The sequence below is a fragment of the Tachyglossus aculeatus genome, chromosome 23, assembly GCF_015852505.1.
Source record: "Tachyglossus aculeatus isolate mTacAcu1 chromosome 23, mTacAcu1.pri, whole genome shotgun sequence".
Taxonomy (NCBI): Eukaryota; Metazoa; Chordata; class Mammalia; order Monotremata; family Tachyglossidae; genus Tachyglossus; species Tachyglossus aculeatus.
Window position 1 is genome coordinate 16,882,504 of NC_052088.1, and position 24,695 is coordinate 16,907,198.

A 24,695-nucleotide genomic window follows, 5' to 3' on the forward strand; every position below is an offset into this window, starting at 1 on the left:
CTTCTCATGGCCTAAGTCTCCTGCAACTCTGATCTGGAAGAGATCAAGAGTGTGTCCTTCACACACAAAAAAGGTTTAGAGGCAGTCATTTCCATTGGCTTCATGGTGTGTGCACCCAAGCATAGACGTGGGACCAGTCTGGGAGATGGGGCATATACTGTCTTTCTTGAATCAGATAAGGCCATGTTTCTGTGCATGAAGTGCGGGTGCCAGGAGGAATTTTGGGGGTGTTTAAATGGAATTTATGCTTGATTCTTTCACTTGAATTCATTCAGTTAAATCGTATTAAACGCTTACTCTATGCGGACCACTGTACTAAGCGCTTGGGAAAGTACAATGCAACCGTAAACAGCGACATTCCCTGCCATGGTTAAGGCCCACTGAAATATGAAATTGGGTGCAGAAAAGAATTATGTGTATAGTATTAGCCTTGCTTATGAAAGACAACTGCTGCATTTTTAAAAAAAGGTCAGTGAAATCCAAGTGATTTGTGGAGTTGTACCTTGAAAGTCTACAAATAAGCATTTTTATAGTAGAACACTCCCAAGTGTTTAGTACAGTGTTCTGCAAACAGTAAATGCTCAATAAATATGATTGACACTGTTTAATCAACATTTTAATTCCATTCTTTATGAATATACATTTTCAGTTTCCTGAGTTTTAAAATGCAGCAACTGGAAAGGACATCATGTAAAGGCAGGGATTTTTCAACTGTTCAATGAAGTATAATTAAAAAGCTGAATTTTGATTGATTCAGACAAGTCTCTCACTTGAATGGCCCCAATTCCGTTCCCAGTTAGCTCTTAGATTTATATCTAGTGATTGATTATCTATCTTGATTATGGATATTTCAGGACCTTTGTTTATCCTCCTCTTTCCTTCTGCCTGTCCTTTGGGTATTTCACTGCTTATTTGTGGAGAGGCACAATATTTCAGTCAGTTTTGTTCCTTGTAAACATCTCTGACAAAAAGGTTTGTGGTGGGAGGAGATTAAAGGGACTAGCTGAAATATCAAGCTTGTGGGTTGCATTTATTTAGGCAAACCCTGTCTCCTGCTCTTTCAGATAATGAAGGGTGGGCTATATTTTAGTTTTGCCCTGATTATCATCACCGTTCTTTAGGTCATAAATTCTCCATTTAGACTCTAAGCACCTTGAGGACCAGGAATTTATCAGTGGTATTTATTGAGTGCTTCTGTGTGCCGAGCACTGCACTAAGCCTTCGGGAAAGTGCAGTCCAACAGGGTTGGTAGACACAGTCCCTCTGCACAAGAAACTTGCAATTTACTTGGGAACATGGGTCTTCCTTCTTTTGAAGTCTCCCCCAGTGCTTAGTATAATAGTTTACGCTCAGGTGCTCAGTAAATACTTTTGGTTGGTTGATTGGGTCATATTTAGCAGATTCATATGGCAGTTATCAACTTTCTACAGCACCTACAGTGCCTGTGACATCGAGGTTCATCAATGAATATTGAAAAACAGCAGCAACATTCAGTCCTCCACCTGCTCCCCACCCCTCTCATCCATCTTTCCTCTCTTCCATCTCCCATACGAGGCAGGGCTGCTTCTATTCTTATGTTGATCTCCCTGGAGGCCCACAGAGCCCCAGTTCTTTCTGAGTCCTTTTGGGACTAATAAAAGTTGGTCTTGTCAGCCTTATCCCAGGTGAACTCTTCAAAAATCAGTGAGGACTGTGGCCTTCTGCAGAGGAGAGTCACATGATGAAGATGTAAACCCTGTGCCTACCATCCTGATTTTAATAATAATATTAAATAATATAATGTAACAATAATATTTTAGCAATAACAGTGGAATGTATTCAACACTTACCATCTGCCAAACACTAGACTAACCACTTGAGCAGATAAAATATAATCAGATCAGATATGGGCTTCGTCCCTCACTGGGCTCACAGTTGTAGGGAGACAGAGGCAGGTATTTTATCCCTGGTTTACACATGAGGCAACTGAGGCACAGTGAACCTAAGTGATTAGAATCTGGGTCACTCCTGACTTCCAGCCGTATACTCTTCCATCTAGGCCACACTGCCTCCCATATATGTGCTCCTCTTTTATGGTACCTGTTAAGTGTTCACTGTTTGCCAGGCACAGTTCTAAGCACTGGGATGGATACCCGTTCCTTGTCCCAAATGGGGCTCACAGTCTTAATCCCCGTTTTACAGATGAGGTAACTTGAGGCACAGACAATCATATTTATTGAGTGCTTAGTACAATGCTTTGCACAGTGCTCTTAGTGTGTGCAGAGCAATATAACAGACACATTCCTTGCTTACAGTGTAGAGAAGTTGTGACATACCCAGGGTCACACAGCAGACAAGTGCCAGAATTAGAGTTAGAACCCAGGTCCATCTGATTCCCAGGCCCATGCTCTATCCATTAGGCCATGCTGCTTCCCCTGTTCTCGATTGATTACTCGTAAATGAGAACTGAAGTTTTAGCACAGTTTTCTTGATCCTGTTAAGTGAAATTAATAAAATACAACTGGAAGCTGTGGAAGACTCATCTATTTTCAACAGTAGCATGCTTGTGAACAGTGTAAATGAAGTGGGTTTTTGCACACTACAAAAATGTGTTTTGCAGCAGTGGGGGGAGGCAGGGGTTTAGGGATGTGGAGTGTGTGTGTGTGTGTGTGTGTGTGTGTGTGTGTGTGTGTTTCTCAGGCCTTTAAAACTAAAAATTCACAAACCCATTCCTTCTGGCTGCCATGTCTCAATACTAACTGCATTCAGATTTGCTAAGCCTGTTTACCAAACCAGTCTGCAGGAGTCCTCTATTTTGTTCTTACTGTGAGAGATAACTGTTTCATCGGAAAATCTGATTGACCACCACAATTCCTTTTACTGTAATATTTCATTTGCTTTTAGTTTCCCAAATTTTCTTTGATCAAGGAACATTTATTTCAAGTAAAAAAAGTCATAGTTAAAAATATCGTGAGGAGTGATCATTTGTATCCATTGTCATTATGTATCCTGGTGTTCGCTAATGCCAATCTTCATTTACTTTTAAGATTCCTAGGTATATTATAACACTTCATGAACTTCTAGCACATACACCCCATGAACATGTGGAAAGAAAAAGTCTGGAATTTGCCAAGTCAAAGCTAGAAGAATTATCAAGGTATGTGGGGGTCTTTGAAACGGAGAAGTAAGTCAAAGAGTATCACATATAGTGTGTAAGCATGTGTAGCTTGCCCACAGTCCTTGGGGACTGTAGACCCGATTTCCCTTGTTCTCAAGAAGCAGAGTGGCCTAATACAGCACGGGCCTGGGACTTAGAAGGACCTGGGTTCTAGTCCTGACTCCGCCACTTGCCCGCTGTGTGATCTGGGCAAGTCACTTCACTTCTCTGTGCCTGAGTTACCTCATCTGTAAAATGGAGATTAAGATAGTGAGCCCCATGTGGACAAAGGACTATGTCCAACCTGATTATCTTGTATCTACCCTAGCGCTTAGAACAGTGCCTGGCACATAGTAAGCGCTTAACAAATGCCATAAAAGAGTCATTGTGGGGATGACTTTTACCCTGTTGAAAACTGCAGCCATCTGCTGCCCATGTCATGTTGCAGGGTTGTAAAGGATCCTAATGATGATGATAATAATATTAGTATTTTATGAAGTGTTTACTATGTGGCAAGCACTGGGATAGATACAGGAAAATAAGTTTGGACACAGTCCCGGTCCCACATGGGGCTTAAAATTTAAATAGGAGCAAGATCAGATGTGGAATCCCCACTTTATAGAGAGGAAACTGAGTTTTGGAGAGATTAAACGACTTCTCCGAGGTCACACAGCAGGGAATAGAAGCCGGGGTCCCCGGACTTCCAAGCCAGTGCCATATTGCTTCCTTCATTACTACCCATTAGAGCCTCACTGTGGTCACCCCCAGGGAACCTGTCCAGTCCAGTCCTTGGTTTATGACAAGCCACGATGCTGCTGGGAAAAGGAATGGGTGCCGGGGAATCTTCAGGGCAGGAGAGGGAGGTGATTTGAAAGCCTTAGCAAAGCTTTCAGGCAGGAGCAGAACGTCCATTACTTTCATTAGAGCTAACAGCATGACTAACCAACCAGAATTAAATGGCTTGCTCTTGATTTATTTTAATGTGCTGTTTAAATGAAAATCCCAATACGAATAACTAAATGTACAAATTACTTGTGATGCAATAAAAGAAGACTTTTCCGGGGCAAATTTAGAGGAACCATTTAAATTATGTCATCTCCCATGTAAGAACGTTCAGACATATTGTACTTGTAGAAAAATAAAACTAAAATACAGTACTCCACCGTGGTTCTGCTTTCCTAGCTAAGTACTCATAATCATTTCTTTTTCTTGGGATTCTGCTGGAAATGTCACAGTGTTATTCATTGACAAAGTATTCACAGAATTCAGGTTGAATACACTCTGGGCACTTGCTAAGCTTTTTCACTCTGAATAATTTGAAATTGATAGACATAATAGCAAAAAGCCAAATGATCCTAGAGAATATAGCATTCCTCAAAATAATCATCTGTGGCATGATCAAAAGAAACCTAAGGAAACATAGCTAAAGTCATTCTACCGAAAAATCTATTAGTTGGCTTAGATGCCACTTTAATTTTTCTGCAGCTTGGGAGATTATCTGGGGCCTAGCAGTTGCTTATTTTAAGTTGCAGATCTTTTTTAATTTGCTCACTTTCAGTAAATATAGTCCCCCATGTGGAACAGAGAGGATGTCTTCAAAACAGTGTGTCATTTCTGAGGTTCATTTGTAAAAATTCACCTCTACCCAGCTTTTATTAAGTGATTAATTAAAGTGCTGTTTGTGCAAGCCATGAGCTGGAGGAGACCAGGGGCTCATCCTTCCTTGGCTTGACCGTGGGTTTTATTTGCATCCAGATTGGGGCTCCCGGATATTACTTTTCCTTTGAATACTAGTAATGATGGTCTCGTGTATTTTGATGGCAGCAGGGTAATGTAGTGTGATATAACCCGCCCCTGCCTGCTCCTGAAACCCCGTTTGTATCATGCCCAACAGGATAATGCACGATGAAGTGAGCGACACAGAAAACATCCGGAAAAACCTTGCCATAGAAAGAATGATCGTGGAAGGCTGTGACATACTCTTGGACACCAGCCAAACTTTCATTCGTCAAGGTAGGCCTCTGGCTTGGAAAGTCATGATCTGTGCCACTGTAGCATAACGACTATAGGAAAGTGGCCCCGTCTGGGATGATTTGTACCAAGTTGTCCCCATTGACCAGTGGTTTTGGGCTATGGTTGAGGCCCACCTCTATGCTGTTTCTTTTCAGGGGCCATGAAAAACAGCAACACTATAATAGTAAAGCACGATTGGGACAGTAAATTACATTCTGACTGGACTCTCCTCCTCAACGGACCGGACATTATCTACAGCTCCATGGAGAACAGGTCTGTCTGGCCAATTGACGTCGCAGTCTCGGGTGGCGATGACATCCGGGCAAAGACCCAAGAGAAGCTTGAAATCCTCAAAGCTCTGTCAAATAGCGGCAGAGAGAACGTGCGGAGTGAAAACAGCTGTCTCTTGTTCCCATTTTTCATCAGCACTTCCGGAACAGCCCCACATGACATAATTTGATAATCCGATGATCCCTCTGGCTGCCCACTGACATGATTTTTCATGACCGACACCAGCCGGAGTGGTTATTATAGTTCTTTGCTCATGGCACAGTGATTCTGTGTATGAGCTGTCTGTCTGGGGGGCTCTCAGCATCTTTGCTGGTTAATGAAGCCTTGGGTTCCAGAAGAGCTGAAAACATTCGGACCTACAGGAATGAAGAACAAAAGAGCTTGAGGACACATGTTTGTACATGTTTCCACAATCAAAAACATATACGGCATTGTTTCAAAAGGGATAATCCTTTTGAGAGGGATTCTGCTGGTGGCTGTCATAGAAACAATCAGGTCCTGGACTGTTAAATGATGGATAGGCACATTTCATGTAGCCTTGATTTAGCATAGCTGGTATTTTCTTTGAGCCGGGAACGAATTCCAAACTGGGCTTTACTGTAACGTGCTAATATTATTCAAAGGAGTCCGTGTAAAAGCTTGCTATACAAAGTGTGTTTAGCAATTTATGTTTGTTCAGTTGTATATCTTAGCTGCCAAGAGTTTTCATTTGTACTGTGCACAGTAATCTTTGTGTATGGCACCGGAAAAAAATTTAATGCATGCCGTTCAGCACTCTGTGATTTGGTAACGGGCAGAGAAAACCGATTAGCACAGGGTTCGCTGAGTAAGCTTGGAAATGTAATTTGCATATGTGCAACCACTGGTTTTGTCACTTTGTAATGCTTCATTTGAATCTTCAACTAAAAATGGAAAATTAATTTATTATGGAATGCTTGAATATTGATCTACTGGCCTTTGGATGTGTTTTAGATTAATTTTCACTGTTTTGGGAATTCACTGGAAACTCTGCAAGTTGATTTGAAACTCTTGGGTTGTGCACAAAAAAGGAGGAAAAATAGAAAACTTCCGGAATTACTGTCACACTTAAATCTGTTCTGGTTCTTGAAGGGCTTTTAAAATATTTCATTGTAAGGTTCGTGTTCACGGGCATTTATTATGCTCCTTTAGCGTAAGTCGTATATGTATCTGTTAAGGTGCGTGTAACGAAAACTATTGGAAACCAAAATTTACTGGGCATCATCTTTCCTTCCATTGTAGAGACAAAAACTGGTCCAGAATTGTGCTCAGCCCTGATTAATAGTTGTGTACTACAAGTGTAGATGTTTCCCATTTATGGTGGGTTTTTTTTCCCCAGTGTGTTGATGTGTTGCTGCCAGATGTACTTATTTGATTTGCCTATCAGTCATATAACGCAATATCCGTTTTGGCTTAAATGCTGAGGAAATAATCAATAAAAGTTGATTATTTTCAGATCTCAAAATGGAAGAGGAATTTGGTTAAAAAGACCATCTGTGGTTACTGTGGTGTGGTCCCTTCCTCCAGATTCACTCATGCATGTCAGGACGTGTTGGAGGGCTCCATTTGGGCTCCTTGGTTTGAGCATTCTCCACAGAAAGATGCTTCTCCCCCGTCTGACCCATGTGATTTGGGAATGTGCTGCAAAGCTCTTTTTTTCCCCCAAATTAAGTCATCATTCCTGCCTCCCTCTTCTCTCCCACCCCCAAGCACACACTATCTGAGAGTAAAGGTTTACACTACAGACCGTTACTTTTTTTTTCCAACAATTAATGCTATCATTAATCAATTAATGATAGTGTGAAAACAAAATTGAATGCCATTTCAGGGTTTAATTATAATCTCAGTAAACTGGGAAAACTAGGGATTGTGCATGAATTTGTGTGGTACATGACATGGTTGTGAGGTGATAGTTCATGAAACCAACTGTGAAATTATAATTTAATATCCAAATTTTGTTGCATTTTTTAAGAGGTTTCGATTAGGTATTTGAGAATACATGTAAAGAGAAAACAAGATTGCTTGCTTAGCTAAATATGGCATTAACCTAGATTTTCTCGTACATGATAAACAATCTACCTCTCTTGTGTCGGGAAGAAAAATGAGAATTTTCCCTCAAATTTCCCCCCAAGGTGACTGTACTGTGCTCTGCTTTAAAAGACTTTGTTTTACATTTACCTTTTTGGTGAAGTGCTCTCCCACCCTCAGAGGGCATTGAGTGATGCCCTGTGGTTGAACTGGTGAAGCCCATTGGGCACACCTGCAAACTTTGTTTAAATTTACAAGGCTACTCAGAACTCTGGAGTGACTAAGGAGCTCTGGGGATGCAAATTTGAGCCAGGATGGACCTGGAGGCTGTGCTGTGGCCTACAGCCATTCTAGAAGGGTCTCAGTGTGTGAGTGGGCCATGGAATTTCATCAAGGCTTTTTGGCTGATTCTGGGGGTCTCCGTGCCTCAACGCTCTCCGGGGGCTCTCAGCACTGCCCCAGGATTTAGCGGGCTAGGCTGAGAGGGCTTTGGCCAGCGGGAACAGCTTACCAGGTAGCCACGAGTGAGGTAGATGAGCACAAAAGTCTTACAAACTCTCCCTGAGCAATGCCATTCTGCTCATTGGACATACCAACGTACATACCAATGTGCTTTTCAGCAGTCAATCCATCAGTGGTATTGAGTGCTTACCATGTGCGGAGCATTGTATTAAGCTCTTCAGAGAGTACAATATAACACAATTGGTAGACACATTCCTTGCTCACAAAGAGCTTCTACTTTGTATATATCCTCTATTTGCACAGCTTTGGTTACCGACTAAGGGCAGGTGCACCTTTCTCTCCAGTCCTTCTTCACAAGTTCCCCATATCTTATTTCCTGAACTTCCCCAATTATTTGCCTCCTGGTGATGTCTTTGAGTTTAACCTGGAAACTGTAGAATCACCAATTCTTTTTCTCCCGTCCAAGACCCCTTTACCAACGCTTTTCTTGACCACTGTTGAAATGTGTCTCTTGGCTTTCCTATATGAAATAACGATATGTGTTGCTTATTATGTGCCAGGCACTGTACAATCTGGGTATCTAGTTTCCTTTTTTCTCCAGAGTCAAAATGTTGCCAAATCCTGAAATCTTCTTTTGTGGCCTATGTCAACAGCAAAATCCCTGGTTTGGGTCTTGGGTTTTTATATCTGAGTGAATATAGTCTTCTCGGTGGTTTTACTGTTTCTATTTTCACTTCCCTCTAGTTCATCCAAAATATTGCACCAAATAATCCTTCTTGGATACTTCCCTGGTTCCTAACTGCTGTCCCCCTTAAAGTTATTCATCTTCAGTTCCCAGGACGTCTCTGCCCACGTTACTCCTCCCATTCCATTCTATGAAGCTGCCCACTCCCTTCCTGTCAGTCAAACCGTATCTGGCCTCCTCCCTCCTGTTCCCTACATTCCCCTCTTTTTCTTCTCATACACCCACCTCCAGGCCTTCTTCCATCCTGTTCTTTATGCCCAGAATGTCCTCCCACTTCACATCTGTCAAGCATCTACCCTTCATCCAAACCAATCCATAAATGGATTTATTTTTCCAGGGCACATACCCTAAGTCACTCTAGGTGGGCCATATATTTTAGGACGGATGGGCTTTATCAAATTAAAGGCACCCCGCTCCCCCACGCACCCAATCTCTTCATTTTTAAAAAGCATATTAAGAAGGGAAAGTTTTATATATATATAAAACTATATATGTATATATATATATATGTGTATATATATATATTTTTTTTTTTCATGGAAAAGTTAGGCTTGCAAGATGGCACGTCCGTAACCATTAGGATAGTAGTTGTGTAGGAAAGCCATCATATTGTTTCTCCAAACACCCTGCTGCCGTTTTCTGAGGGAGAATCCTGGATCCGATGGGCCACTGATCTGACACAGTTGATGAAATTGCATTCATTCTTGTTTTCTTAATCGTATTCTCTTGTTAGCATGTAAGCTCTGTGAGAGCAGGGATCCTGTTTTGTTTACATCCCATTCTTCGACTTCGAAAAATCTACTCTATTAATGCAACAAGGATGTTATCAGAAACGGTTGTGCATCCAGTAGAAATTTCTAAATAAGCAACACCCATCCTGCCACTCTTTCGAAGGACTGACTCAAGAGTTAGGGAGGAGCCAGCCCAGGGGATGCTAGGAAGAGGCCAGAAGAACCAAGTGGCCCATGACTGAGTCTTTCTGCCTCTACCAGGCTCCTCTTAGCTGACTCTCCATCTGTCATCTGTCTCTGGCATCTCCTTCTGTGGCTTTCCCCCACCTCCCGAAGTCATGGTTACCTTCCCCACACCCCACCTGATGATGGAACCCTTAACTGTAATGATGATTATTTTAATATTTGTTAGAGTATGTGCCCTGCTGTAGACTTTTCTTTCAAAGTAGATTGTTGAGGCAATGTACATAGTATATAGTACATAGAAATGCCATAAAAAAATTTATAAAAGTCATTGGTTGTACAAGGACTTTTGTTCTGAATTAACTTCCTTCCCTGCTGTAAGAGAAGAGTGGTAGAAATAATGAAAAGTGCTTCAAATGTCTCCCTACAAATTGTTAATGCAAACAAAGTTAATTGTGTAGCTCTCCATTTGGTTCAGATATATTGTTTAGCCTAAATTTTTGTTGGTTTTTTTTTTTGTTTGTATTTTGTTTTTTGTTTCCAAAATCTAGTGAAGCTTTAAAATGCTCCAGGCTTGGGAAAGTAGTAGAAATTAAGAGTGGTGTCCATTTATGTGCTGGAGAGAATTTTATCATTTTTTTTTTGAAGAAGCTGAGTCCCACGTGGGACAGGGACTGTCTTCAGTCTGATTTAACTTGTATTTACCCATGTGCTTAGAAAAGAGCTTTACATATAGCAAATGCTTAAACAAATATCATAATTAAGAGCAAAACTACTCATGTGAAATAGATTAGATTCATTTTTGCCAGAGGAGGTGAAACTTGCTACAACCAATCCTGGACATTTATTGTAAATCAAAATATTGTTTTAGCTGTAAATTTAAGCCGTAATTCTTTGCAGTCATGTTTCAGTGAGCAAGGAGAAACTGCATGCCTAGTGGATAGAGCACGAGCCTGGAAATCAAAAGGACCTGGTTTCTAATCCTGGCTCCTCTAACTTGTCTGCTGTGTGACCTTGGGCAAGTCACTTAACTTAGTGCCTCAGTTAACTCATGTGAAAAATGGGAATTAAGACTGTGAGCCCCACGTAAGCTAGGGACTGTGTCCAACCTGATAAGCTTGTATCTAGCCCAGCACATAGTACGGTGTTTGGCACATAAAGTGCTTAACAAGTACCATAGGAAAAAACCTTTCTTTCAACTTACATCCTTTCAATACATTGCCCAAATGCATGCAGAATTCTCTAGATTTGTAGCTGATGAATGCATCTGCATTTGGTGCACACTTTTTGTACTCTTCACAGACCTAATAATGTATATTTAGAGAACATGTGACTAATGCAGAATTGGATCCAAACTGTGTAACAGACTCAGGAGAAGCTAATACAGCGTTTAAGCCAAATTATTAGAATTTCATCACCTTCTTTCCCCCAAAGTGCAAGGAATTTTCTTGTTTAAATTCTGATAAATTACGATTGACAAACATAAAGTCCTTTATGTTTGGATAAAATAGGTCCCACTGAGAATAACAGCTAGAACCTTCACTAAACAGACATTTAATTGAAATGTATTCTTTACTTTTGTAATCACCAGGTTCTCTTATTCAAGTCCCTTCAGTTGAGAGGGGGAAACTTAGCAAAGTTCGCCTGGGATCATTGTCTTTGAAAAAGGAAGGAGAAAGACAATGTTTCTTATTTACAAAGCACTTTTTAATTTGTACAAGAAGTTCAGGAGGAAAACTGCATCTGCTAAAGGTACTGATTTTCTGTAACTACTCCATTTGCTGTCTACACATTTATAAAAAAAATTCAGGGTACTAAATGTGTAAATCACTTCATTTTGCCTAGTAACTTGGCATGAAACGTTAGTGATATGATATTTTCAAATTCTTACACATTGTAGTAAACAGCTGTGAGACAATGCATAATTACAGGCTGTAAAAGCTACCTTGCTGTGTATTTTGAAAGCAGTGACAATACTTTTTAAGGGTGTGTTCCTCTAAGATTTGTAGTTATATTGCAGGGAAATAGTATTTCTAGTTAACAGTTACCCTGCTGCAAAGGAAGTATGATGTACCATTAGGTATGCAGGGGGATTTCGTACATTTCTTTTTGTAATGAAAGTAGCCAATTTTTCTATGTTATTCATTCCAGGGTAATGTAATCCTGATTTTGTTACCTTGGTCTTTACCTAAATGGAGGAATATAAATGGGAGTGTTAAATATTTATGCAATTTGAAATAAGGAGGATTTTACTGACTATGGCTATGTGGATTTTGTAGTCATGGTGTTTGAAAGGAGTGCATGTCTTTTCAAGTGTGGTTTTCTTTCTTTTTTTTTTTTTTTTTTTACTTCACCATCATTTTTTAGGACGAATAGCTCAAAAGCCTGATTTTTGAAAGTCTTAATTCTGAGGTTGTGTAGCATTGAGATGGACTGACCATTCATGAGAATCCCTTGCCCCAGAGTACTGAGAAAGGGGCTACTTGTCTGGGTTTTCCTTTAGGGACTAGACACCCAGTTTATTTATGGAGATTGAGAGGTTTCAAAAAAGAACCACATCCACGTATTGCACTTGCTGGAAGTCAATCAATTTTATTTATTGAGCGCTTATTGTGTTCAGAGCACTGTATTAAACCCTTGGGAGAGTACAGTATAAGAGGATTGGTTAGTGCTCAGAACAGTGCTTGGCACATAGTAAGCACTTAACAAATACCACCACCACCATTTACATTCGAGGAGGAAGCCTGGGTATTGGGTTGAAGTCTTCTCTAGGGCTCTATTTTTCAGCATCTAGAGATTAAAAGTTTTTAGGTTTCAAGGGTTCTCATAGTAAATGTAGTCATGGTATTTATTGAGTGCCTCTTCGTGATGTGATGCACAATATCAACAGTTAACTGCTGGTTCAAAGTTCTAAGGGTTATTCTAGGGGTCTGGAAGGATTAATGCATGCTTCCATGGGACTTATGCCTAAACATCGATCAGTCAGCGGTATTTTCTGAGCACTTTGTTCAAAACACTGTATTAAATACTTAGGAGAGTACACGGGCTTGGAAGTCGGATGATGTGAGTTCTAATTCCAGCTCCGCCTCTTGTCTGCTGTGTGACCTTGGGCAAGTCACTTCACTTCTCTGTGCCTTAGTTACTTCATCTGTAAAATAGGGATTATGACTGTAATCCCCATGTGGGACAGGGACTATGTCCAACCTGATAGAGAAGCAGCGTGGCTCAGTGGAAAGAGCCCGGGCTTGGGAGTCAGAGGTCATGGGTTTGAATCCCGACCCCACCACTTGTCAGCTGGGTGACCTTGGGCAAGCCACTTAACTTCTCTGTGCCTGTTACCTCATCTGTAAAATGGGAATTAAAACTATGAGCCCCTTGTGGGACAATCTCATCACCTTGTATCCCCCAGCGCTTAGAACAGTGCTTTGCACATAGTAAGTGCTTAACAAATACCATCATTATTATTATTATTATTATTATTGTTACCTTGTATCTACCCCACTGCTTCGAACAGTGCTTGGCACATAGTAAGCGCTTAACAAATACTATTATTATTATTATTATTATTACAGTAGAGTTGGTAGACACGAACTCTGCCCACAAGCAGTTTTCAGCCCAGCATAGTTAATCATGTGTCTCATATATTTGATTCTGGTGGGGAGCTTAGATGGTAATGGTTCTTTCCAAATTGGAGACCACCCGGCTCAAGCCTGAGTGCTTTTCTAGGGCAGGGAGAGGTGAGCATCAGGGTCAAAAACTCCAGCCTGGGCCAGAGTGGTCTATGGGAGGTGGTAGTGACATGGAGCTTGAAGGCAACTCTCTGGTGGATTGGGAAAAGCCACTTGGGCCTGAGACTGGAATTTCCACCATCACTGCTATTGCCTCTTCCAGCTCCAGGGTGGCACTGCCAGTTGGCAGGAACTCCAGCTGGGCCCAAGGACCAGCCTAGGGGAGATGGCATTTGTGCCATTGGGAGGGCCAGAGAAGGAAATCTCAGCGGTAGGGGCCCACTTGGTTCAGGGCAGTTTCATCACTCGACCTCCCTGGCTAGAGAGCTGAGTTAAGGATGAACAAATCTCATACTTTTTTTGTGTAGTGCAGGTAAGATGTTTCTTTCTTCCTTCCTTCCTTTCTTCCTTCCTTTCCTTCCTTCCTTTCCTTCCTTCCTTCCCTCAGTAAACGTGTATGAATGCTTATAAGTCCTTTCCTCCACCCCCCTGGCTAGAGAGCTAAGGATGAACAAATCTCATTATTCTTTTTTGTGTGTAGTGCAGGTAAGAAATTTTTCCTTTCTTTCTTTCTTTCTTTCTTTCTTTCTTTCTTTCTTTCTTTCTTTCTTTCTTTCTTTCTTTCTTTCTTTCTTTCTTCCTTCCTTCCTTCCTTCCTTCCTTCCTTCTTTCCTTCCTCCTTCCTTCCTTCCCTTCCTTCCCTTCCTTCCCTTCCTTCCCTTCCTTCCCTTCTTTCCTTCTTTCTCTTCCTTTCTCTCTCTTTCTTTCTTTTTCTTTCTTTCTTTTTCTCTCTCTCTCTTTCTTTTCTTTCTCTTTCTTCCTTTCCTTCTTTCCCTTTCCCTCTTTCTCTCTCTCTTTCTCTCTCTCTTTCTCTTGCTCTCTTTCTCTCTCTCTTTCCTTCTCTTTCTCTCTTTCTTCCCTCTCTCTTTCTTCCTCTCTTTCTTTTTCTCTCTTTCTTTCTCTCTTTCTCTTTCTTCCTTTCTTCCTTTCCTTCCTTCCTTCCCTCAGTAAACGTGTGTGAATGCTTATGTCATCCCAATAGGCATGTGGGTGTGCTATTTTTACATATAAGTGTGTTTATGAACATAAGAACTTTGCATGTCAGGGGTATTTTTGTGTTGCACTCTGAGTGTGACTAGGCATTACTCTTCATATTTAGTGATGAAAACCTGTGATTTGTTTCTGCAGACAGGTGGTGTCCTCTCGTTAATTGACTGCACCCTGATTGAGGAATCAGATGCAAGTGATGATGATTGTAAGTTATATTAAAACATTCTTAATTAGAGACTCAAATCGCAGATTGAAAAATAAGTTGTTGCCCTTTTCTAAACTTCATCATAGTAAATGATTTGACTTTCCTTTTCCAAGAGAGAGAAAGGAAAACAGTGAAAACATATTAGTTTATAATCAGTTTTCTCCCTAAATAAAATAACAGGAATATAATAGTCACTCTGGAAAACTGACCTAAAAAATGGACTTGTCTTCTTTTCTCTTGTGTATATATGATTATATAATGTGTTCTTTTCTAACCATCCCGGAATCCATCCCATGTGTTGTATTTTCCTGACATATGAACTGTGATTATTTTTCAGTGGCCAGGACAGAGGAGAGATTTAAACTGGGATATTTCAATATAGTGATTTAATTTAAATAACAAAGAGTGCATCGACATGTTTTCTAGAGAGATAGGAAAGAGGGTGTCTTTCTCTCTTTCCCCTTCTCCCCCCACTCCTCCAACACACACACACACACACACACACACACACACAAAATATCCCAAAATCTCCTCTTGAGCAAGTTTTTCCTCACTTGGAGTGGAGTCACTTTTTGATAACCCAGTTTTCCTGACCCCAGCGGTCCCCATAGGATCATCATCAATCGTATTTATTGAGCGCTTACTACGTGCAGAGCACTGTACTAAGCACTTGGGAAGTACAAATTGGCAACATATAGAGACAGTCCGTACCCAACAGTGGGCTCACAGTCTAAAATGAGAGTGGGGGCTGAATAAAAGGCCGCCACTGGCCTCTTGGCTGAAATGCTGCAGAAAGAACCACTGCCCTGCCCTGGCTGATCTACACTGCACTCGTGAGCGGGGAGTTCTGCAATGATAATGGGGGAAAGAGACCCTCAGCTTCAGACTGGGCATTGAGTCTTTTCAATGACAAATTATTGGTTTTTTGGCTTGTTTGGTATTTTTGTTTTTTGTATTTTTTATAGTATTTTTTTAAGCCCTTACTATGTGCCAGACACTGTACTAAGCTCTGGGGTAGATACAGTGTAATCAGGGCAGACCCAATCTCTGTCCCACAAGGGGCTTACAGTCTTAATCCCCATTTTACCAATGAGGTAACTGAGACACAAAGAAGTGAAGTGACTTGCCCAAGGTCACAGAGCAGACAAGTGGCATAGCTAGAATTAAAACTCCGTCTAGTTCCCAGGCCTGTTCCCTGCTCACTAGGCCACACTGCTTCTCACTGTTATATTTCCATTTCTTCCTTGTGTAAAGCGAAAGGCTCCGGGCAAGTGTTTGGACACCTGGATTTTAAGATAGTGGTGGAACCTAGCGATGCTCCTCCTTTCACCGTTGTCTTGTTAGCACCGTCCCATCAGGAAAAGGCCGCATGGACAAGTGATATAAGTCAGGTGAGCTAAAGCCGCCTTTGTAATATCGCACATGATCACAGCACTCCAGAAATGCCCCTGTGGGGATTTTCTGTTGCTCGTTCTTTGTTTTGTACTCCCCCAACTGCTTAGTACATTGCTCTGTACATAATAAATACCATTGGTTGATAGATTAGTTTTCAAGATTCTTTGAAATATGACTTGCAGTTGGATTTTTATATTGTCTGCCTATGGTACTTTGACCTGTGATGGCTCTTTAAAAGTGTCCTAGACTCATTTTGATTTTTCTGCAAAAAAAAAAAATCTAGCTTCTAAATGATGCAAACTAGTTGCAGATTTCCTTTCAGAGAAAGGAAAGACCAGACCCTTGCTTGAGGCTTTTCTGTTAAAGCATTAAAGGTTTAGAAAATGACAATCAGTAGTGAACATTAAACAAAAATCAGACAGTTGAGAATTTTTGAGGGTTGCCGAAAATCAGCAAACAGTAATGGGACCAGAGCTTTTTATTCCTCCCATGCTCAAGGTCCTAGAACTGCGGGTTTCTGACTGAGCTGGGCAGGGTTGAGACAGGAGGAATTAAGATTCCTCACTCCTGTTGGTTCTGGAGGACAGATGAATTGATCAAGCTTTCCAGTGTGTTTTTTTTTTCCCATGATTTTCCAGTTCTGGTCTTAGTTTTGTGCTTCCCAAGTTCAAGCTTGTGATCATTTATTTAAGCTCTAAGAGTCCCTTTTTTCAGCATTTTTGCCCTGGCCAGAAACAGCAGTCTTGCCAGAGGTGAAAAGTAGCTCCCTTCTTCATGGGCTAGATCTACGATGTTATGATAATTGTGGCATTTGTTAAGTGCTTATTGAGTGGTTATTAAGTGCTACGGTGGAAACAAGCAGATCAGGTTGGACACAGTCCCTGTTCCACATGGGGCTCACAGTCTTAATTCCCATTTTACAGATGAGGTAACTGAGGCACAGATAATTTAAGTGACCTGTTCAAGATCACACAGCAGACAAATGGCAGAGCTAGGATTAGAACCCAGGTCCTTTTGACTTGCAGGCCTGTGCTCTATCCAGGAGGCCACACTGCTTCTCATAATTCTAGACAAATCCCTGAAGAGCTCTCATATCGGAAACCAAACAGGTTCACCTAAATTGTGTCTGAATCCACTGATTTACTGTAGCGCAGGCTAAAGCTAAGACTTCCATTCTCATAGTGACTCATACTTTGGCCAGTCCACTGGGCAGAGTTGCCATTCTCATTGTTTAAATATAATAAACTCTGAAATCTGCTTCGGTGAGATTAAGCATCTGGGGATTTTAGCGGGAAGGGGAGGAGAGAAAGCCAGATCACAGTCACTACTCCTAGTAAAGGGAAAACTACTTTAGTACCTGAATTTCCCACATGTGTCCCCCATGGGTAAGAGGGAAAAACTCTGATGACATCCTACTTTTTCCCCATCCTATTTCTATGGATTGTGACAGTTAAACTGAACCATTCATTTTTCATTCATTCAGTTCAATTGTATTTACTGAGCGCTTACTGTGTGCACAGCACTGTACCAAGTGCTTGGGAGAGTACAATATAACATTAAAAAGACACATCCCCTGTCTGCAACAAGCTTACAGAGGACCAGGCAGGTGACTTAATGTTTGTCCTAATAAAAGTAACTATTAAAATCATCCTGCTTTGGTGAGTTCTCTCTTCAAGACCCCTTATCCATTCAATGTCTTAAATGGGAAACTCAAGTTGAAACAATCTATAGGAAAGAATCTGCTTTTAAACAGCATCTAATTGCTGGACTTCGCTGTTTGGGGGTCCTTCCGAGCAGAAGGGAGTAGAGCCTCAGACTAAACTATCCCTGAGAACTGTGTAAGCAGCAGTCATATGAGAGCTGATAAGATCCTTGGCCCCAAGCAAAACCAGAGGCTATTGTAGTCAGCGTTAGGAATTGCGGGAAAGAAAGAAGGAAAGCGCAGTTTAGAAGTCATTCAAGGTTTTGTGTACCTGATTCAAATAGGATATCTGTTCTGGGGAAAGCTGATAATCAAAGCACTGGTTAGCTGAAAGAAAAAAAAGCAGTTTTGTTTGGTAATCTGAATTTCTAATAAGCAGAAGTTTAGTTCACAATTCCTGGAGGCTGGATAATTGACTTTTGGCAGCATTGAGGGGAAAATCAGCAGTGGGGCAATGATTGTGGCTTCAGGGCCAGTTTTCCAGCTGATGCGAAAGGAGCTGCTCCGTGAAGAAGAGGCATGTTCATTTTGGTACAGGTCTGTCTAATTAATGGTTGTAGAGTTTCTGCCAGAATGGAGAGGCTTTGGAAGTGAGCTTTGTCTTTCTCTTAGAAATAGGGGAATCATTGGGTGTCAAGTTGAATTTATGTATTGCCAGCTCAAATTATGCATCTGCAAATAGTTGCTGGTGGAAATATTAGCCTCCGACGCCTATTTTGAGGTGCTAGAAGGCCTTTGAACACAATCATTCATGCAATTTTAGATGATGAATGGCAGTTTCAAGAATGCGGAAAGTAAAGAATATTTGTGCCAACATCATGAGAGCTGAAAAAAGAATTTAAGTCCTGTATGTTAGTGTCCTACAGCATGTTATTTTATCAAGGTGGCCACCAAAATATTAAACAGCATTTTATCTTTGAGCCTGTCTCAACTGATCATCCTTGAATCAATAATTTATCATCATCTTTACTTTTCTTTTTTTCGTCTTGGTGAAAGGGGAGAAGTAGTGGGTTGTCAAGGCAGAACATTTGATCCATTTTAATGGCTCTTGGAAGCATAGTTCTTTGACAATAAAGTTATGAAGAATGATCTGAAGCCAAGATATGCCTGTGGTAATTTTTCTGCATTTCATTTTCCACAGTGTGTGGACAATATTCGATGCAATGGTTTAATGACCATAGTGTTTGAAGAAAACTCCAAAGTTACCGTGCCACATATGATTAAGTAAGTCCTGCAATTTTCACCGTTTTTCAAGTCAAGACAAAACTGAATGTCAGCTGGAAACTTTGAGGCAGATTCTTTTAAGCTCAGTCATCAACAGTCTATTAGATATTTCTTTGTAGTAATGTGTTAATTGCACTTTATGGTTTTTTTTATAAATTGCAAGCACACCTGCAAAAATAATCCTTCCAAATTATGGCTCACTATTAAATCATAACTTCATTATGTATGTTATTTTGTTTAAATAACCCAAAATATAAACTTTGTTAGGTTGAACATGTCGAGATTTTTTACCACAGTAGAAGTTTTTTGGGTATCTGATATAGAACATTTCCCAGATCATCCTGTCCTCTGCATTTATTATTATTAGTAGTAGTAATAATAATAATAATAATAATGGTCTTTATTAAGTGCTTACTTTGGGCCAAGCACTAGGCCACCACCTTTGTCCAGTGACTTATGTCCCGACTAGACCACTGGATTCGCCTCCTTGCTGGCGTCAAGGCCTCTGCACTGTCACCTCTTCCCTATCCAGTTCATATTTCCGGCTGCCGCTGGGATCATTATTCTAAAATTTTGTTTTTCAACTCATTCTTGACACTCCTGCCTCCAACCGTCTAGATGTAAAGAGTAGTGTCCTCCAACTGGAGTTCCTACTAGGCCCCAAGGATCGATTTAGCACAGAAACCTAAATGTAAACTTGTCCGTTCTAGACCATCAGCTCATTATAGGGAGGGAATAATAATAATGTTGGTATTTGTTAAGCGCTTACTATGTGCCAAGCACTGTTCTAAGCGCCGGGGTAGATAGAAGGTAATCAGGTTGTCCCACGTGGGGCTCACAATCTTCATCCCCATTTTACAGAAGAGGGAACTGAGGCCCAGAGAAGTTAAGTGATTTGTCCAAGATCACACAGCTGCCAAGTGGCGGAGCCAGGATTTGAACCCATGATCTCTGACTCCAGAGCCCGGGCTCTTTCCACTGAGCCACGCTGCTTCCCCCGAATGTGTCTCCTAACTCTGTTGTATTGTACTTTCCCAAGCGCTTAGTACAGTGCTCTGCACAGAGTAAGCACTTAATAAATACCATTGATTGTTAGGATCAGGGAGATGTGGACTCTTCCTGGTACCCCTTTGTTAACAGCCCATTAAGCCTGAGTAGGGGTTAATGGAGTCATTATCCTCATAAGGATATAGAAATCTATGCCATGCACCCACATTTTTGAAAAGTCCTGGGAGAGGTAAATATTTTGGAAAATTAAAGGCTTGTGTTCTGAATAATGCAGAAGGGATGAAATAACTTCAAAAACCTTGTGAGACTGGGGCCTAAACCCATAAGGACTTGATTTAAAAAATATCTGGCCCCTGGGAATTTCTCTGGAACCTCCGTTTGCCCAAAAGCAGCTTTAGTGCTTATCAATCAGGCAGCCAATTGTATTTATTGAATGCCTACTTGGAAGAGTACAATATAACAGAAACATTCCCTGCCCACAACAAGCATACAGTACATTCATGTGTATTTATGGTCAATGATTTCTTCACTCACCCTTAGGAGTGACAACTAAATCTTGTCCCTCTACATGGAGAGATTTGGGGGTACCACTCTTTTCTGCTAGCTCACCTCTGAACATTCAATTTTACTGTGTTTCAAAGGAATTTTTGATTGTTTTTTTAAAAGCCATGGAAAAAAATTCCTAGGAAAATGAATTTTTTATCTCTTAGGCTTCTCCTGGGAAATAAAACCTGAGCTTCTATTAGCATAATAATGAAATTAATAATGTTGAATTCCATTTTATTGCTCTAGAATGGAAAACATTTAAGAGTCTAAAGTGTAGGAATGCTCATTAGTTACATTTTATGTTGGAGGCCACATTTTGGGAAGGATTCATTCAGTTAATCTATTCACTACATACTTCACAGCTCTGAACCACAGGGAGGATGCAAAAACATTATATGGTAAATTGAAGACTTCACAATTGGTTGCTGAAAATGCACATGAAATTGAGGTTTTGTAACATTTGCTAACTTTGGCGGCCAAATTCAGCCTGTACAGAAAGTGCTCTGTTAGTCTAATTTTAGCTTTGTTCCAGTTAGTTGCTTTTTTTCTTTTTCCTTTACACTGTTCCTAAGAAGTACTCTCCCGGAGGGAAATGCTCACCACACCCTTCTAGAGGAAGAGGGAGGAGGGAAAAATGGAAAGCACTCGTGGCCCGAGATCTCTCATCTTACAGACTTGAGGGTGTTGGTTGCTTATCAGAAACTCCCCCTGTGCATGCATAGCGACTGTCTGAGCAATCAACCTTCATCCTGCGTTTGACCTCATGGAGCAGGAGAAGGACCGAGGGGTGAGCCAGCCTAAGGGTGGCATGGAGGAGAGATGGCAGAGCTGGTTGCCCACAGCTTCGTTTTTCCACCCACTGTCCCGCCTCTCCTCTCCCCACCTCCTCTGCACCTCCACTGCCCCTACAGTGACTGTCACCTCTTCCACTACAGGTCCCACCCCTACTCTAGCCCCAACTTCATCCTGCCGCCCTCCTCTGCTTGACAGGGCCCAGAGACGAATCTCACGTATTTTATTTCTGTGATTTCTTTCACCGTCATTCTGATTAGACCTAATGGATCAGAGTCTGCTTCGTAGGACTGCTGGCTTCTAGGCAGTCTACTTTCTGGGAAGTAGATCATCTCTAAATCTAGAGCTCTTTCCCGTGGTCAGCCTTTTCAGAGGTCCATCTGCCTGTTGGAAACATCTTCTCAGCTAGACTAATGGAGGCTTTACCCAATGTCTGAGCATATTTCTTAAGGAAGCACCAGTTTTCACAGTTGGGGGACGAAGGAAGTTCGCAAGGGGAGTTCCCTCCAAAGCTCTTCTAGGGAGAGCCGAAGGTTGGCCCAGAGAGAGATGGAGTTTTTTTCACGTAGAGTCAGGAGGAGCCCATGTGACTCCTTAGAAAGAGAATTCCCAGTCTTTGGTGTTCCTCCACCCGTTACTGGGTGGAGGAAATATTCTAATAATAATGATAATAACAATTATAGTGTTCTTTAAGTTCTTAGGTGCCAAGCACTGGGGTAGAGACAGGATAATCAGTCCCTGTCCCACATGGGGCTCCCAGTTTAAGTGGGAGAGAGAGCAGGTAATAATAATAATAATAATGATGATGATGGCATTTAAGTGCTTACTATGTGCCAAGCACTGTTCTAAGCACCGGGGTAGATACAAGGTCATCAAGTCGTCCCACGTGGAGCTCATAGTTTTAATCCCCATTTTACAGATGTGGTAAATGAAGCACAGAGAAGTTAAGTGACTTGCCAAAGATCACACAGCAGACAAGTGGTGGAGTCGGGATTAGAACCCCCGTCCTCTGACTCCCAAGCCCGTGCTCTTTCCACTAAGACATGCTGCTTCTAAGGTATTGAATCCCCTTTATTCAGACGAGGAAACAGAGCCACAGAGAAGTTAAGGGTCTTGTCCAAGGTCACCCAGCAGACAAGAGTCTGCTGAGATTAAAATAAAAAAATAATAGTATTTGCTCAGGGTTTACTACGTGCCAGACACTGGATTAGAACCCAGATCCTCCCTCCTAGGCCCGGGCTCTTTTCACTAGGCCACGCTGCTGTCAACTCTATATTTCTTTGCTATGCTTTGATGGAAAAACACAAGTCAAAGGATTTTGCTTCTTTCCCAGAGAAGATTGATTGCCGTTTTTAAGATTCTGTTGAAATATTCCCGGTTGTGTAGGTCCGACACCCGCCTTCACAGAGACGACATCGACATCTGCTTCAGCAAAACATTGAACTCCTGCAAAGTCCCCCAGATACGATATGCCAGCGTGGAACGCCTCTTGGAGAGGTTGACTGATTTGCGATTTCTCAGCATCGACTTCCTGAACACTTTTCTACACACATATCGGATTTTCACAACTGCGGCTGTGGTTCTGGAGAAGCTGTCTGATGTATATAAAAGGCCTTTCACCTCCATCCCAGTCCGGTAGGCCTGGGGATTTTAAGTCACAGGATGGCGACTTTAGCGTTTCCCATTTCATCAGGCTCATCAGGCTGATGAGTAATCCATTGTACCCTAAACAAGGCCCCTGAGTTTAGTTAAGGGAGGATACCATTGTGTAACAACTTTTTTGACCTGAATTCTCTTTTCTGTCATGAATGTGTTTGGGAACATCTGGGTTCCCATTTTGGTTCCCATTTTCCAGTTCATTTGGGAGACGTAGTTTGATAAATAGGGCATCTCAAAAACACCCCGAAGATGTCCTTGGTGATGGGGAAATTAGCCAAACAATAGTAATGTGGCAAATGTGAGATTTTTGCCAGTGAAGCATATGTTGTTGAATTGATGTTCAGAAAGTTAATTTATAATGGGCCTGACTCATTATGTGGTCTTTGGTTTACTTCTAGGTCCTTGGAATTATTTTTTGCTACAAGTCAAAATAACAGAGGAGAATACTTGGTGGATGGGAAGTCTCCTCATGTGTGTCGCAAGTTCTCCTCTCCACCGCCTCTGGCAGTGTCTCGAACCTCCTCTCCGGTGAGAGCCAGGAAACTGTCATTGACTTCTCCCATGAACTCAAGAATAGGCGCTTTGGATCTCTCCACTTCTTCCACTGCCAGCAGTCCTACTTCTACTTTCAGTCCCGCTACATCCCCGCCAGCCAATGCTGGTAAAGTACCACTGGATCTTAGCCGAGGCCCTTCTTCTCCTGAACAAAGCCCTGGTGCCCTAGAAGACAATTCAGAGAACCCACGCGTAGATCTGTGTAACAAGCTACGAAGAGGCATCCGAAGAGGTATTATCTTAACTGCAGAGAGTTGGGTACGGTACATTAGGGGTTTTGTCATTCGGCATGTTCCTGGAGAGGGAAATTCCGGTTTGTCAGGAATTCCGGTTATAATAATAATAATGATGATATTTATTAAGTGCTTACTATGTGCAAAGCACTGTTCTAAGCCCTGGGGAGGTTAAAAGGTGATCAGGTTGTCCCGTGGGGGGACTGACAGTCTTAATCCCCATTTTACAGATGAGGTCACTGAGGCACAGAGAAGTGAAGTGACTTGCCCAAAGTCACACAGCTGACAGTTGGCGGAGCTGGGATTTGAACCCATGACCTCTGACTCCAAAGCCCGGGCTCTTTCCACTGAGCCATGCTAGTTATCTAAAGATTACACACTAGGACAGGTGGGGTGGTGATGATAATAATAATAATAATGGTGGTATTTAAGCGCTTACTATGTGCCAAGCACTCTTCTAAGCCACGGGGTAGATACAAGGTAATCAGGCTGTCCCATATGGTGCTTACAGTCTTAGTCCCATCTTACAGATGAGATAACTGAGGCACAGAGAAACTAAGTGACTTGCTCAGAGTCACTCAGCTGACAAGTGGCAGAGTTGGGATTAGAACCCACAACCTCTGACTCCCAAACTCTTGCTCCTTTCACTAACCTTGATGCTTATGGGCTGTAGTGATCGTTTCTACTAGCAAATGAGCATGGTTTGCCATCACATGGTTTGCCTCCTACTTCATTAACAAAATTAAATCCATCAGGTCCGACCTCCCCAAAGTCTCTTCCCCCCTTTCTCCAACCCCCCGGCTCTCAACATTCTCTGCTACTCTCCCATCCTTCCCAGTGGTATCCTCAGAGGAACTCTCCTCCCTCCTCTCAAGTGCTACTCCGGCCACCTGTGCTTCTGACCCCATTCCCTCTCATCTTATGAAATCTCTCGCTCCATCCCTTCTCCCCTCCTTAACTTCCATCTTCAACCGCTCACTCTCCACTGGTT

General features: G+C 41.7%; 1 protein-coding gene across 3 annotated transcripts in view; it reads left to right on the forward strand.

Annotated features, from left to right (window-relative positions):
• Positions 1-24,695, forward strand: part of RASGRF2 (Ras protein specific guanine nucleotide releasing factor 2) — a 209,110-nt gene that overhangs the window by 87,879 nt on the left and 96,536 nt on the right. For all 3 annotated transcript variants that reach the window (XM_038765854.1, XM_038765856.1, XM_038765855.1), the window contains exons 8-15: positions 3,027-3,136; positions 5,031-5,149; positions 11,199-11,359; positions 14,524-14,590; positions 15,845-15,981; positions 18,829-18,911; positions 22,644-22,892; positions 23,315-23,703. In XM_038765854.1, the coding sequence (XP_038621782.1) occupies positions 3,027-3,136; positions 5,031-5,149; positions 11,199-11,359; positions 14,524-14,590; positions 15,845-15,981; positions 18,829-18,911; positions 22,644-22,892; positions 23,315-23,703 (1,315 nt within the window). The remainder of the gene's footprint in view (positions 1-3,026; positions 3,137-5,030; positions 5,150-11,198; positions 11,360-14,523; positions 14,591-15,844; positions 15,982-18,828; positions 18,912-22,643; positions 22,893-23,314; positions 23,704-24,695) is intronic.